Genomic DNA, 16,388 nt, shown 5'->3' with positions numbered 1-16,388 from the left:
AAAAACCAAACAATAATGATAAAAGTAAGAAAAATAGTAGACGATGCTAATCACGCAACTTCACTTACCGCTCAGGAAGGCAAATATTTACGGTTTCTCGAAGTGCGAATAACAAATATCGAATTTGTTCCGGCCAAGAATAGTACGGTTTTACAAAACATAAAGTCGGGTACATGTGCTAGCGATTATGAGAAGTTCTATACGTAATTGCTGCCTCTATTATATTTAATTAATCATCAAATAGTTTCATAGTTTACATTTTCTATAACTATTAATAATACTAAAGTAATAGTAATACTATACTATTACTTCAAATAAAGGGTACTATCGATTCTATAAAATGACACTTCTGATTCACACATGACCTAATTAAATAATTTCTACTTCGTAAGAATTTTCATTGTTGAACTAAACAGTTCACATACATAGAGGACCGTTTTGCGAGACTTGGTTATTTAGAGGTTAGGGGATCTCAAAGCGTTTATTTCAGTCGACAACTCGAATTCGAAATTTTTCACAATATAGTAAAATATAGAAATTTATGTTACACAGATTCATATGTATATACTATTTTTACATTCTTCTTAGAGAACTCCGAACCAAACCTAATCCTCTTTGGGTTAGTTAAGTTGGATTGAAGAGGCTCAAGTCTGGAGTTGAGAAACTGATCGGTATCAGAACATCAGTATGAGGTAGATATATATATATATGTATAACGTGATGGGAACTGGATAGGTATTAGGACAATAATATCTAAATAATAGTAATTATTATTACAAAAATAATAATCTGGATAGGTATATATCAGGGTTACCAACTTTTCTGTATCTACTTTTTATCTTATAAGGGTGTTCGATTGACTTGAAATAGTAGTCTAAGGAGGAAGAAGGGGTGTGAAATGCGGACTACATTTATATACTGTGTTTCAGTATTAGGTGCATTCCAGCGAGGTGTGTTCAAAACTATTTTTTCTTTTTTTAATCACTTATTAAGTTTTAGGGGGTTACGTTAGCAGGCAGGCAACGCAAAAGTTGCGAGTTCGAGTCCACGGCCCTATCCGGGATTTTTTTCGAGCATAAATTATACAATACTCACTAACAGCCTCCTCCCGGGCATTTGTGAGCCCCGTTAGCCAATGGGTGGCCCTCACGAAAATAGGCGTGGAAGTGATGAACCCACCCTTTGAAAACAGCATCATGAAACGCCCGATTTATTTCTTAAGTACATCACACGAGGCCTTGCACTACCACGGTCTGTCGCGCCAATAATAATAATAATAATCATTAAGTTTTTGAGATATAGGCTCATGAAGAAAATAAATTTCTGGGCTCAACTTTTTGATAGCAGCATTCCCTACATCCTAAAAAATGTCTGACATTTTTTCAAAGATAGTTTTTTGCTAACTCGTAAATATGAAAAAGTTGTTATAAAGATGCACAGTATGGCTGATAATTTTATTTCAATATTTCAATTTCGCGGTTTTTTTTGGGGGGGGGGAAGGCAAAGAAAATGAATCGTGAAAGAATAATATAACTTAATTTTTGCTGATCTGTCAATAGCTTGTTGACACGGGGCTTATATACCTACGTAAAAAACAACAACAATAATTATTTATAGAGCCAAAAAACTCATATACAGGGGAATTAAAAGAATTTAGCTGAATTCTTAGTGAATATGAAATATGTCTGAAACTATTGCTTGAATGTTTCGTCTTCTACAATCGCTTCAAATTCATAGTACATAAATCAACCCAAATCGGCCCGATCCACTTGTTAGCTACCCCTGGTTAATAGGAATGAGGTTCTAGGTGATGATGAATTTTTGCGAATTTGGATAACCATATGGGATTGCCAGGTTGACATAAGGTATTGTTTGTAACATAATATGAAGCATGGACTATTGCTTAAAGGAATTTATACTGAAAGGATCAGATATGTTTGATGTTGAAAAAGTTTTTCCTCGCAATCCTATGAATTTGAAATTTTGTGAAATATGCAAATACATTTCAGTATTTAAATATATTAACGTTTTTTATATTATAAACCTCCTCATTCGGATATTTCGAGAACCAAGAGCGTACCCAGGAATAAAAATAGGGGAAACAAGCCATAGTCAATAAGGTTGTGACATTTCAGCACGGAACAGGCAAAAAATGACATAATTTTTAGAACATTATATATAATTATCGCAGTGCTGTATTAGTTATTACTACTAGTATATGGTCGGAAAAAAAAATTATTTTTTTATTCCCTTCTACGAGGGGGGACAGTTGTCCCCGCAGGTTACACCTATGTCGAGAACGACTCGTTTAATTTGGAGAAAATATATAATAAACTTGGGATCCCACTAAAATGTGTCTATACATTATGAGTATCTGTATGTTTCAACAACGCCATTCCTTAAACATGGAATAATAATAATAATAATAATAATTATTATTATTATTCTGGGACTAGTTCCTTTAGAATAATACAGAGTAATCGACAGTTAGGGCTGAGGAGCCTCAGAGGTACTTTAAAAAAAATACAAAGAAATATAAATAGTCATTATAAAAAATAATTGTTACTTTCTCACTTTTATCAGTTGAACAATAAAAAAATTAATAAATAAAAAACAGAAAAGAAAACGATGTAAAAATAATTAAGAATAGTTTACGTATATATTTACAATTATATCGATTTACAATTTTATGGGGTCTGAACTGATAAGAAATGAATGAACAGGCGGGATTTAAAGGTAGGGAGGGTATTGGAGTGACGGATGTTGGTAGGGATGGAGTTCCGTAAGGATGAGGCTTGGATAATGAACGATCTATCAAAAGTAGCGGTTCAAATTACAGCTAATTATCTAAATAATCGAAATCCCCACACAATTAAAAATAAAATTATAATCTAAATTTTTCATTCTCATATACAGTTTTAAATATCAAGAAACCCCATAAAAATATGGTTTCTATCGAAAGCTCATAAACCCATAGAAATATGATCTTCCCCACAAAAAATTTGATTTTCTGCCATGCACCACTCTCATGGACAAACCGATGCGTTCCTGTAACGACAGGCAAAGTTTCAGAATGTTGTTCCCTCAGAAAATTATTTTTAAAATGGCCCTAACTATTTCCCCTGAATTAATAAGAAGGAATTAAGTGTGTTCGCATTGAGTTATAGACAAGAATGTTTGTTTGCCATTGTTAAACTGTTTAACTGCTCGTCCTGTTTAGTTCTGATCCTTTCTTTTATTGCTTTTTTCTATTCCTGGCCCCCACTAGTGCGGTCGTTATCTTGGGCGATTTGGTAAACGGTTTTGTGATATTGAGGGCTCCCCAACCATCATTAAGGTCTAAATCCTGCTATAAATTCCTCCAAAGTTTACATTGATTGCATGGGATGTTGAGCCAGGGTGTAAATTAAAGTATCAATAATGTTAATAGTCTTGTAGGCATTTAAAGAATTAATCACAGTTTATCCATGACTTATACGCTTTCAATTTATTTGGATTATAGTCAAATATTAAAAAAAATTACATTATTATAGCCTCTAAAATATGCCTATATATTATAGGTATCTGTATGTTTTACGGCGGGTAGGGGTTCAGAAGAAACCTTTACTAGCCCAACCGTGAAAAGAAAAGAAATGGTCGAATTTTGTTATTTTTTATTTTCAAACAAGTAAACATAATTAAAGAAACCAAAAAATGTATAAACTAGAAGGAAAAAAAAGAAAGCTTAATAATATTACAAAATGAAATTAATCGAACACAAAAAATATACAAACTAGAAAAAAAATAAATCTTAGAACTATTACAAAATTAAATTAATTAGACAAAAAGAGAGAAAAAAAGTCTTATTTCACCGGTGATTGGTGGGGCCCCTGTTGAGGTTTTTCTGAGAGGATGTTCTCGCGAAAGCAGGGACGTAAGGGACGTACGTCCGCCCGCCTTGTCCTCTTGGAGGATGAGTTGAAGTCCGCCCGCCGTGGCTAAGATGATTCAGCTGGCGAAGATGAAAGAGACGATACGTGTGTGCGGTGAGACGTTAAGAAGTAGTCTGTTAATTTTGCAGTATAAAAAACAACAGAGAGCGGATTTGTTTTGTTTTTTATATCGTATGTCACATAGTCGATTACCGATCATATGTTGGCCGCAACAGTATGCTTCAACAAAGCAATTCCTTAACCATGAAATACAGGTAATTATCTAAATAATTGAAATCTCCACACAGTTAAAATTGAAATTATAATCTAAAATTTTCACTCTCATTTAAAGTTTTAAATACCAAGAAACAAATTTAGTTTTCCTTTATTAATTTCATAATTTGATTGATTTCATGAATTCTCACTACCTTTCTCCCTCCTAATATCAAAATCCTACACATCCAGCGGGCTTAAATAAAAACAACAATAAATAAAACATAAACTACTATATTTCCGAAACAGCTATTACGATTTACATCAAAGCTAGGGAAAAGCAATGTAGGCATTCTAGTATAAATTTTATTAAATGTTATCAACTACTTTCGCTAGCTGATTTGAAAATTTAATTCCCCACTTATAATTTTCAACAACGGCGAATAGTAATTAACCTTGAAAAAAAGGTAATTAAGTACAAAATAATAAACTAGTACAAGATATGACTACTATCAAATGTTAAATAATATTACATTATTATAGTATATTACACTAAAATTTTAGACATACGGAATCTTCACTCATCGATTCCATTGGATCTGTTGATATAGTTATCATGTGCAATAAATGATCGTTGCAATAGATCAAAGGGGGGGGGGATAACTTTCCTCCATTAAATCTTAAATTAAACGTAATGAAATAAAAAATATATCATTAATTAAAGTTTTCGGAAGATACCAGCACGTGATTCAATTTAACTAGCTGTATTGTCATCCGGAGAGTGCCATGTTTCTATATGGACATTTTTATGAAGGAACATAATGCTCATAACAGCCATAGATTTTGATGTTGCAAAGCTTACCATTCGGATATCGAAGCAAAAAGGATGGGCCTGCATAGTAATGGGGAAAAACCAAGATTATGCTGTTAGGTAAGAAGCCTCTAGGCCAGAGGCAGAGTCGCCTTGTAATGGGCCCCTATAATTTCGAAGTTGTAAGAAGTTTTTCCTACCTTGGCTCTATTATCAATGAGAAACAGGATGAAGAAGAAGAAGTTAAAAGCAGAATTGCTGCTGGAAATAGATCTCATTTCTCCATCGTAAGACTACGTAAGCGAGAAAGGTAATTGGCGAAGAAGGAAAGATGGTGAACTTTTTGGGCTCTATAAGGAATGTAGCATCTCCTCGTACATAAGGATACAGAGGCTTAAATGGCTTGGGCTTGAATGAAACAGGGCCATGGTGTTACTTGATTTTAAATCATTTTGAATTTTACGCACACTAAAAAAATTGAGACCATGATGAGTAAATAGGTCCATAACACATAACACAATAACACATAGCACATAACACTACCGCGCCGCGGTCGCGGTGTGCAATGCTATTCATACAGTATTTTGCCGTAACATTTTATTCATTTATTCGGCAATTTATTCATTTATTTTTCAATTCCCAGTTGACGTCTGATTATATCAAGGAAACATGTAATTTTATTATTTTCGGAAATAGGGCAAATCAAGTGTTTGGCTTAGCGATGTTTGGGCGTTTTCAGTTTCGTATCGAGTAAGCGAGACCTATTTTCTACTATTACTTATGTACCGAAAAGAATATTAGATAGAATTTTTTTTTATATATTTATCAATTGCTATTTACAACTGTACTTTGATATACAAACATTCAGTAAATTTGATTTTAGTTTACAATGGAATGATATGGAGGAGCTATTGGTAGCACTCTAATGACTTTGTTTTTATCTCAGCAGGTCTCGGGGCCATCTTCTTTTCAGGTGTCTCGGAGGATTATCAGGAATGAAAGAGGAAGCAAGGTTAGAAACTATTGGGTTTGGATGGTTAGGGAATTTATAATGGAAGGGATGATATCCGGTCCAGCCTACATCGGTTACATATGGAACATTAAGGTCTTTATGTATGCTTCTATTTGTGGCAAAGTAAGCAGTATTGAGGATTTTACGAAGGATTTTGGATTGTAAGGATCTCGTATGAATTCGAAGGTTTAGTGGAGCCCCAAAGATATTTCCAGATTGGCCTTATTACAGTCATGTAGATCAGTCTTTTGTAATGAATTGGAAGTTTAGACCGTTTGTCCAGTAAGTGCTGTACTGTAGTCGGAATCGACGTGCAGTTTCCTGTCTTTTAAGGTAGAAAATTTGAATACGTAAAATTTTAACCATTAATAAACTATTATATTTAAATTTATGTATTATTTAAATTGTTTTACCAGGTTATTAAATGGAGTAGATACTAAACCTCGATAAATGGACCTGTTACAAATGTTTTTATTACAGTAATAAGTTCATTAATTTTGAATTTGATTTTCTTTATTAACAACTAAATAATTTTAATTAAACAACTGCTTGTGACCAAAGACACTGCAACGTGTTCGAAACGTAAGGATATTACAATAAAATGTTAACATATACTTGATGAATCCGTTCATAGTTGTTTTATTCAATAGGTAACAATCGCAAAAACCTAAGAAATCAATACTTAATTTTTTTTTCGGCCCGCGACACCATGACTAACCCGTGTTTGTGGCCTCTATTGAAAAAGAGTTGAGTACCACTGGTATAACAGGGATGCATTGAAGCAGTGAACTGAATCCTTTGGTAGTCCACAACCACTGATTCTCTTCAGCCAGAAGAATATGGAAGAATTGAAAAGCCAAGTATGGTAGAAGAAGGGAGAAGGCGATAATGAATAGAGAGATGCAATTAGGAGGGGAGTTTAGGAGTTGAAAAGAATGAGTTTCCTTTTGTTGCCTTAAGCAGAGCCACTTGTTGCTTAAGGAGACCCAGATACCCTCGACAATATCTCTTCCGGTAGCGTCTACTTCTTGGAGGGGGAGCTTCATCTTATTAAATCCTGACCTTCCTCATTCTGCCTCCACTTTTCATGGCGTCTTCATGGTTTGGAATTCGCATCATTTTGAATAAAAAAAAAAAAAGATATATATATAAAACTCATAGCAAAATTTGTTAGAATATCCTCCTTAAATATTGGAATAGTATGGAACTATATATAATAAATCTGTAGGATTTCAAATTATTCAATTATTGTTCTATTAAATATGATAAACTGAGATCAATAGCCAAAAATTTCATTATAAATACATTACGCAATTTGGGTTTATCATTTTCAATAATGAACCATTTCAATAAAAAAAATTTATTGATTTAAACCCATCTAAACCCACTTACTTCCTCTGCCATTCCGGACTATCCTCCGAGGTGCCTGAAAAGAAGATGGCCTCAAGAGCTTCTAATGTAGAAATATTAGAGTTAGTTTCTCTACATGCCTGTATCATTCCATTGTGATCTTACAACAAATTTAATAAATATATTTTTATGTAAATACAGTTGTAAATATCAATAAATACATTTTTTTTAAATATATTAAAAATTTGAGAATTTTCATTTCATGAAGCGTTTAGCTTTATCAATGGATAGATTCTCCACAAGACTGTATCACGCCATTGTAATATAACTCACACCACTTTCTTTGATATATATTTTTTAATAGTTTTAAATATCAATTCATAAAAACACTTAATGTGTTGTAATAGAAAATTACATGAAGAGTCATGGGTTGAGTACTTTGTAAGGAAGCACTGTTTTTAGAACAATAACCGTTGTAACAAGGTGGTTTGGTCAGAATCACATTCAACCGCCAGATTTTTTCCTCAATTAAGGGTAACCTGGGATATGAGGAAGGGTGGACCTCAGGGAGGCTCCGTAACCCTCAGGGTTGACTCACGGCAAAAGTGTAACAAAAAATAATTATCTGCCCAGCCGGATTCGAACCCGGGCCCTTGGAGTTGTGTGCTTACCTGTGCCTTACCACAGTGACACCGCGGTCCCCCGATTACTGTTTAAATTTACAATTGATTACAAAAGACTCATTTACATTATAATGAGGCCTATTTGGTTTTACGAAGTTTGGGGCACCACTAAAGGCATCGAATTCCTCTACCGTCCAATCCTTAAAATCCCGAACCAATAATGGCTTCTATTTGGCACAAAGAAAGCCATTCATAAAGACCTTTATGTTCCATACGTTGCCGTTTTGGCCTGAATCAGGTATCAATCCTTCTATAATAAACTCCCTAACCACACAAAACCACTTGTTCCTAATCTTGATTCCTCTTAGTACCGTGAAAAAAAGATTGCCTCGGGGCCTTCTACTCTAGAAGTGTTATTGGAAGACTTGCCTTATTCAATTCTAAGCAGTCTACAACTGCGTCGATAGAGACTATCTTTGAAAACTCATGGGGGAAATTAGTCAAAGAAGTCAGTGCGATTGGCAAGAACTTCCATAAAAAGTGAACTTTAAACTGGAGAGGGCGGCTGGTTCCGGGAGAGTTAACGAAGCCTCCGAAGTGAAGGCGAGGCCACTGAAGTGACTTCGCTAAGGAGGCTACCTTTCTCAGATGCTAAGCAATCTAATATTAAAAAAGGATAATGTGGGAATACTCAAGTGTTCCTATTATCCATTAGGAGTGCTCGCATATGTGGATGAAGCCCTGGACAGTAAAACAGAAGATATCCAGCTGGCCTAATATCAGTGATAGCTGTATGTGAAGATATCGGCTTAAAAGTAAAACTAAGTAAGGGTTAGAAATCGAACCTTCCTGAAAGTTATTAGTTTCAAATACCACGGAGGCGCAGTAACCTTTATTAAGGATCGACCGAAGAATCATCATTGCTGCTTTCAGTAGCACATATAGCAATGAATGCAGTACCTACCGATTTACAACGCAATCATGGAAGTACTGGGACATAGTGTCTAGAAAACAAATTGAAAAGATAGAGCGGAGTAATAATGGATTCAAATTTGTGCAAGGTATCAGTACTTAGATAAGGAAGATAAAATAGAAAATAGTATCAGAAACGCAACATTCGTTAGATAAGTAAAGAAGTTACAATGGGAGGATATGTGGCAAGAAGTCAACAGGCCCTCTCTTCCTGACTCGACGCCTCAGTCAAAAGAACTAGTTCAAGAGGGACTGGATAAAGGAGAACACTGCATAATAAATTGGAAAACCATCGTCGAGCTAGGCAGAGGTAGAGGAAGCAGGTAGGAAAGGGAGAACAGCATATGTCCGTTCATGTCAATGCCTTTACCTTCCCGTTGCGCGCTCCACTCCTTTACCTGTTGTAAATAAATTTTAAACAGGATTGGGGACCTACTGCATCCCTGATTAAAACCATTGGGTGCAGAAAGTGAGAGCCAAGCTTCACTCTGTACTCGTCTTCTGTTTACAGACTCCTCACTGCATTCATTAAGGCAATACTAATACCCGCACTCTTAAGAGATTCTCATATATTATGCCTTGGTAAACTGTCATAAGCCTGTTCTAGGTCTATAAAAGCTATGTGTCACTTCCTTGTATATCGTATACACTTCCTTTTTCCATTCGTTTGTCTATGAGCTGCCCGTTCAAGACCTGGCTACACTGAAGCCAAACTGTTCCTCCAGGGTGACAAACTCCTCTTCTTATTTACCCTTCAGAATCCTTGCAATTACCCTTTATATGGAACTCTGGACACAGATGTCTCTATAATTTCGGCATTCATTCCAGGCACCTTTCTTGCATATAGATGTAAGAAATCCTGTCTTAAGATATGAGGTTTAACTAGCTTTGTTAGAGCCTTTAACAATCTTGTTCCTTCCGCCTTCAACAACTCTACCGAAATACCTTCAGGTTCCGCAGCTTTTCCACATTTGGCATTTCTGAGTGCAATAAGAACTTCATTCTCTTGCACAATAACCTTACCTTGTGCATGCTCCTCAGGTGGATATGTACCAGACCATTTTGGCCTTGTTTCAGTGAGCAGATTTTTCTAATAGTTCACCCAAGTCTTCTCACTTATTAAAGGAATCAGGTTACCCTTCACTTGTGTTCTGAGAGCTTTAAGTATCCTCCATGATGCGCGAATCTTATTGAAACCCAGGGTATGATCAATCCTCAGGCAACAGGCTTCCCATTCTTGGTTCTTGCTTTTTGCAACAGTGCGCTTTACCTGTGCAATTAGGCTTCTATATTCTATGATGATAGTATTAAATAGTAATAATAGTATTTTCGAAAATAAGAGTGTTAATATAAATGTATGTAACGCTGGAAAGCCCATGATTTAAAAAAATAATATCCGATTTATCGCTATTACGTAAGAACGATGACAATGTGAATCAGCATAAATGTACTGAAAATTCGCCTTGAAAAGAATTTGTAATTGTAAGTACAATTTTGTAGAATTACAAACTTCTAGTACAAGCATTGTTGAGCCTGCCAGCCAAAAAGAGGCAATTTTACAGTCGCATCATTATCCATTCGGAGAAGATATGACTAGTTGTAGAAACTAATGTAGAGTGAAGAAAAAGCCTAAATATACTGGATTGGTAAACAAATGTGTTTGTTCTTCACTCGTTATGACAATAGTCAGACTTTACTTTCTCTATCCTATACATGATGTAAATAGTAAGGGGAACTATTGCCACCGAGAATAATAAAGAAACTGTTGTTTTGAAACAACAAAGATTAATTTCGAATGAAAGCTACCCTACTTTGAATTAAAATTAATATTTGGTTGTAAGTGGAAGTTGTGTGACGCAGGTTTTTGTGTTGTGTTGTTAAATGTTAGAAACTGTTATAATTACATTTCAGTTTTTGCAAAATATACGTAACAGTTTCCAAATACCTGAATAAAATTTTTCTACTAAAGAATATTCGAAACTATTCGATTCATATGATTTTCTAAGTGGATTAAAACATGTGGAGTTTTTAAAAATTAAATCTCCATGACAATATTACATTGGTTATAAATTAAAATTTTTAGTATTTTTACATTTAACACGTAATTAGAAAGAAAAAAATCAAAATTCTTTGTTGATACATTATACAAGCGCTAAAATGAGATTAGAACGTGGTAACTCGAATCCTCAAAAGAAGCAATGCAGGCGAGATCTTATACTTAAGCAACTGCTCTCATTAGTAGAAGAGATAGAAGAATATGACAAGTGCTCAAAAAACAACTTTTATAATGAAGCTATTCAAAAGAAGCAGCACCATCATGATTATCCCGATCAGTATCATCCCCATGACCGACATGATAAGGTTAAATGCCCTGATCACCACCATCAGAAAGACCACCACTATGATCACCACGATAGCTATGACCACCATGATCATCATGACCACCATGATCATCATGACCACCATGATCATCATGACCACCATGATCATCATGACCACCATGATAGGCATGACCACCATGATCGGCATGACCACCATGATCGGCATGACCACCATGATCGGCATGACCACCATGATCGTCATGACCACCATGATCGGCATGACCACCATGATCGTCATGACCCCCATGATCAGCATGGTCGTCATAGTGAGTATGACCACCACGATCGCCATGAACAGGAGGATCACCACCATCAGAAAGACCACCATGAACACCATGATGGCCATGAACACCACCATGGCCATGACCACCATGATCGGCATGGTCGTCATAGTGAGTATGACCACCACGATCATCATGAACACCGTGATGACCATGAACACCGTGATGACCATGAACACCGTCATCACCATGAACATCTTGATCAGCAAGGCATGAATCCTGACCCGTCTTGTCGTTGCGACAACATTGATCTGGGAAAAGATGAATACTATCAACCAATGACCGTGGACGGCCAACCTGCAAGACCTGTGTTAACAAGAAAAGCAGGTGGGAAACAAATAAAATGGTGTCCTCCATGCTTCCAGGTAGTACCCAAAATGGATTATACCCTCAGTTGCTACAAGCCACCCCACAAAAAACATATGCATGATGATCATGGAAGGTTAATGGACGGACATCATATTGATGAAGAAAAGAGGCATCACCATCATGATGAAGAAAAGAAACATCACCATCATGATGAAGAAAATATGCATCACCATCATGATGAAGGAAGCAGGCATCGCCATCATGATGAAGGAAGTAGGCATCACCATCATGATGAAGAAAATAGGCATCACCATCATGATGAAGAATACAGGCATCACCATCATGATGAAGGAAGCAAGCATCACCATCATGATGAAGGAAGCAAGCATCACCATTATGATGAAGGAAGCAGGCATCACCATCATGATGAAGGAAGCAGGCATCACCATCATGATGAAGGAAGCAGGCATCACCATCATGATGAAGAAAGCAAGCATGGACAAGAATTTCAACGAAATATTTGTGTTTATAACCCACTAGAGGATAGTTCAAGACGAGTAATTTGTCACCAAGAAAACAAGGTGCAAGGGCAAAGCCAGAGCCATTCATACCCAGAAAGATCCCACTCACACCATGGACATCATGCGGAAGGTGGAGATGGGTATGGCATGCATACTTTTCCCAAAGATATGGCATGGCACAAACCTCAGCATCTAAGAAGATCTATGTCTGAACAAGCAGGTTACACTCCAACTGAAGGTTCATGGAAAACAAAAGACGATTCAATGCATCATAATGAACCTCATAGGTCACATCAAAAGCACCATTCAGGTTCATATCCAAAAGCAGTTGTATGCTTAAAACCAAAAGAAGAATTTAGGCCTCATAGTGAACATCGTCGCACCTCATTCGGTCAATCAAAGTATTATCCAGTTTTAATCCCCAAAGACGTTGTATGGCCAAAGCATACAGATGATCATATTCACAGTAAAAGTACCGAATCGAAATATCAACCACTTTTGATTCCAAAAGAAGCTATACGCGAATCGCTAGGGAATGCAAGGGGTCCAATGGAAAATCAACACTGCGGAGGAAAGATTCACCATGGAAAACCGATTCCATACAAAGACCATGGAGGATATTTTCATGACTCCAAAGAATCGAAAAATCTTCAAAAAAGGAATGGCTTGGCTCCTGATAGCACACACGGAGAGAAGAAGGAGCCTCACGGGCAATCCATAATCTGCTACGAAGATAGTGTAAGGAAGGCACAGCAAGATGCTATGAAGCAAGACATTTATGGACCACAAAAGTGCCTTCATAAGCATCCGCCAGATTCTTACTTCACTTATTCCTGTCCCGAGAAAGACAGGAATCACAACCATTGGTCTGCGCCAGAAACAACAATTTGTAGGTATCCAAATACTTGCTTGGCATCCTGCTTCGATCATCCTACACTGAACGACTGGGCTTACCAGCAGCCTTCGTACAGGTTTTATATGCAACGGAGAGATTATACACCATTCTAGCCTGGATGTAAATTGTCAAACACGTTCATATTTTGTAAATAAAAATATACATATTTTATTTTATCTGAGTGCACGAGTATCCTTTTAGTTCTATGGCAATACACATTATTTGGTGCTAATTATTATATTTAAAACTTTGAATTACATTTTGTTTAGGAACAATAGATTTATCAGATGATTAGGATTATTTCCAAAACCTGTTTTTACTATTTCAAAATTAAGGCATTGCACTGTACTGTAAGTCATGATCAGGAATGAAATGATCGAGTATTCTGGGTATTATCCCAGACAGCACACGTAAGTCGAATTTCAGCTGAAGCCGCGTCTTCAGCCAAGGATTATTTTAAGGTTTAGTGGACCTCTGCAGTGTCTTCAAATAGAATTAGAAGATTAAAAATTTGTTTCTGAATTAAGTTGATGTTGGTAAAGAAGCATTTCTTGGAAAAATACAATCCTAATAACGAGCTCTACTGCCTTAGCTATTTGATTTTAAATGCTTTAACATACATTGAATATTAGTTTAAAAATGTTTACGTCAAAAAGAATACACTATTGCGTAGATTGCAATAAGAATTTACTGTGATGAAAAATCTTTTCTTTTTTTTTTAATAATTTATTTATTGATATTTAAAACTGTATACATATATATACATCAAGTAAATTTGCTGTAAGTGATATTATGACATGATCAAAACATGTGGAGAATCTACCCATTGATAGAACTCCAAAAACATTTCTAAAGGAGAAGATCTCGAGGCCATCTTCTTTATAGACGCCTAGAAGGATTATTAGGTAGTGAGGGAGAAGCCAGGTTAGAAACGAATTGGTTTGGGTGGTTGGCAAGTTTATTATGGAAGGATTGGTAACTGGTTCTGGCCAAATCGGGAACATAGAGGACATTGAGGTCCTGATGGATGATTTGATTCGTGACAAAGTAAGGAGCATTAAGGATTTTACGAAAGATTTGGACTGTAAGGATTGGATTCGAGAGGAATTAGATGGTTTAGTGGAGCCCCAAAGCTCAACTCCGTATGCCCAAATAGGCCTTATAATAGTCATGTAGATCAGTCTTTTGTAATGGATTGGCAATTTGGACCGTTTGTCTAGTAAATGTTGTAATAGTCGGAATCTACGAGCAGTTTCCTGTATTTTCAGTCTTGTATGAGGATTCCATGTCAGTCGTTTGTCCAGATTTAGTCCTAAGTAACGGATCTGTTCAACAGGAATAAGTGGGGTATTATGATACTGTAGGGCAAGACGAAGGGTAAATGTGATTTGGTGGGATTTATTGGAATTTTCGAAGAAAAACCAAATATAAAATACTTTTGTGTTAAATGGTTGGTGAATAATCTTAGACAAGAAATCATCAGTTTGAAATTTGAACCAATTGGGTACATTTCATTATTTCTCTTACACCATTCTCGACGTTTCTTCAACTTGGAACCATTATCCTAGACTGAAGTTAGAACTTGGGAAGTGAAATATATATATGAATTTTGTGTAATATTACATCTACTGTCATTTTTTTAATATAATAATTAATAATAGGTATAAAGTATGGTAAGTGATAGCATGTTGGAAGTAAAACATAGTAACTAACAAATCTGGCCACCCGATATAGTATATTTCTAAATGATATTAAAATAAAATCGATTAATTTACATATCAGTAACAGTTCCGACAATAGCTGTTTTGTTGATAGTAATACTGAAGCCTCCAACTATGGTTTTTTGGATGTGAGCAATAAAATCGGATCTAAGTTACTGCTAAAAGAAGTTTGTTCTTCACGACATGTTTTGATGTAAAAGATGCTATCTATTGTACTTACCAAGTTTTACAGTTAGTCATTTAACCTACTAAAAAAAAAAATATATACTTTATTTTTATTTCTTCAATTATGAACTCATCAACTTGCGTATATTCCGCAGAATACAAAGTTGTGTAAAGGTGAGCATGATATCTGTTGCAGTTACGAGGTTATATACCCACTAGGTCTGTCAGGACAGAATCTACTGCTGTGGCAGCATTGTCGCACAAGGTCTTGCGTGATAGTTGACCGTAAAAAATAGCCGTAGTGATGTAACTGTCACGTTAAAACCCATTTACACCACCTTATCTTGTTAACATATAAGTATTGCTAGTGTCAAGTTTGAAAACCACGTTTTGATAAATTAAGTTCTTCTTCTGGGGCCAATTCTTCTTTTTTTTGGCTAAAACAAAAATGTACGGCTGGAAGTTTGTTGCCGGAAGTTTGTTGCTGGAAGTTCCAGCCGAGCTGGAAGTTTGTGGTAACATGCACCATAACCTCCTTTTTATTTAATTTGATAGTCATAAAAACAGCGGTATTGTTTATTTTGGGGAATTTTTAAAAAATAGCTAAAACCTGAGAATTTCCTACTTTCCAAAGTTCTGTGACTAAATACTTTCAAAATTGTGGTATTACATCTCTGAAGGAAGTATGTGTATTTATTTCAGTGAAAAAGAAAACCAGTAGGAGAACAACTCAGGAATAACTTTAACTAAGGTTTGTTTATAGTTCGGCTCAGCATTTAACCTTGGTTCAAACCTGGTACAACAGCCCAAGAGCAGAAAAAAGGCAGTTATTTCCTCCCAATTTTCGATTACTTTAATGAAAACAATGTAAACTACTAGTCAAAATTTGATGAGTCTGCCAAGTATAGGGGTTCAGGTTATAAAAAGTGGTGACTTTTTCAAAATGCAAAAAAAATTTTTTTCTTTCCGAACTCTATATCTTTAAAACTTTCAACAACACTAGAAAATCATTTAAAGAAGAGTAAATTTACTATAATATGGCCCTAATAGAGCTATTTAAGTTAAATAGTTCCCGAGATATAGCTTTTTAAAAAGCAACATCCAATAAAAAATGCACTGGAAAAAAAGAAGTTAATAAATTTATTTTAAGAAATCTATATCTCAAAAATCGCTCGATGTACAGATGCCTATAACCACTCAAATTAAAGTTAGTTTTATGTACT

The 16,388-nt window shown here is 35.6% G+C and overlaps 1 protein-coding gene across 1 annotated transcript; it reads left to right on the top strand.

The window, feature by feature from the left end:
• Positions 1–10,932: 10,932 nt before the first annotated feature.
• On the top strand, positions 10,933–13,455 carry LOC106686285 (sarcoplasmic reticulum histidine-rich calcium-binding protein). Its single transcript, XM_014429523.3, has one exon. The coding sequence runs from the start codon at positions 11,050–11,052 to the stop codon at positions 13,390–13,392; it is 2,343 nt and encodes a 780-aa protein (XP_014285009.2). The 5' UTR covers positions 10,933–11,049; the 3' UTR covers positions 13,393–13,455.
• Positions 13,456–16,388: the final 2,933 nt, after the last annotated feature.

This window comes from Halyomorpha halys, unplaced genomic scaffold (genome assembly GCF_000696795.3).
Source record: "Halyomorpha halys isolate HHAL.00 unplaced genomic scaffold, Hhal_1.1 Scaffold4.1, whole genome shotgun sequence".
In the NCBI taxonomy this organism is placed as follows: domain Eukaryota; kingdom Metazoa; phylum Arthropoda; class Insecta; order Hemiptera; family Pentatomidae; genus Halyomorpha; species Halyomorpha halys.
The sequence above is the reverse complement of the archived record's forward strand: the minus strand, read 5'-3'. Positions and strand labels throughout refer to the sequence as shown.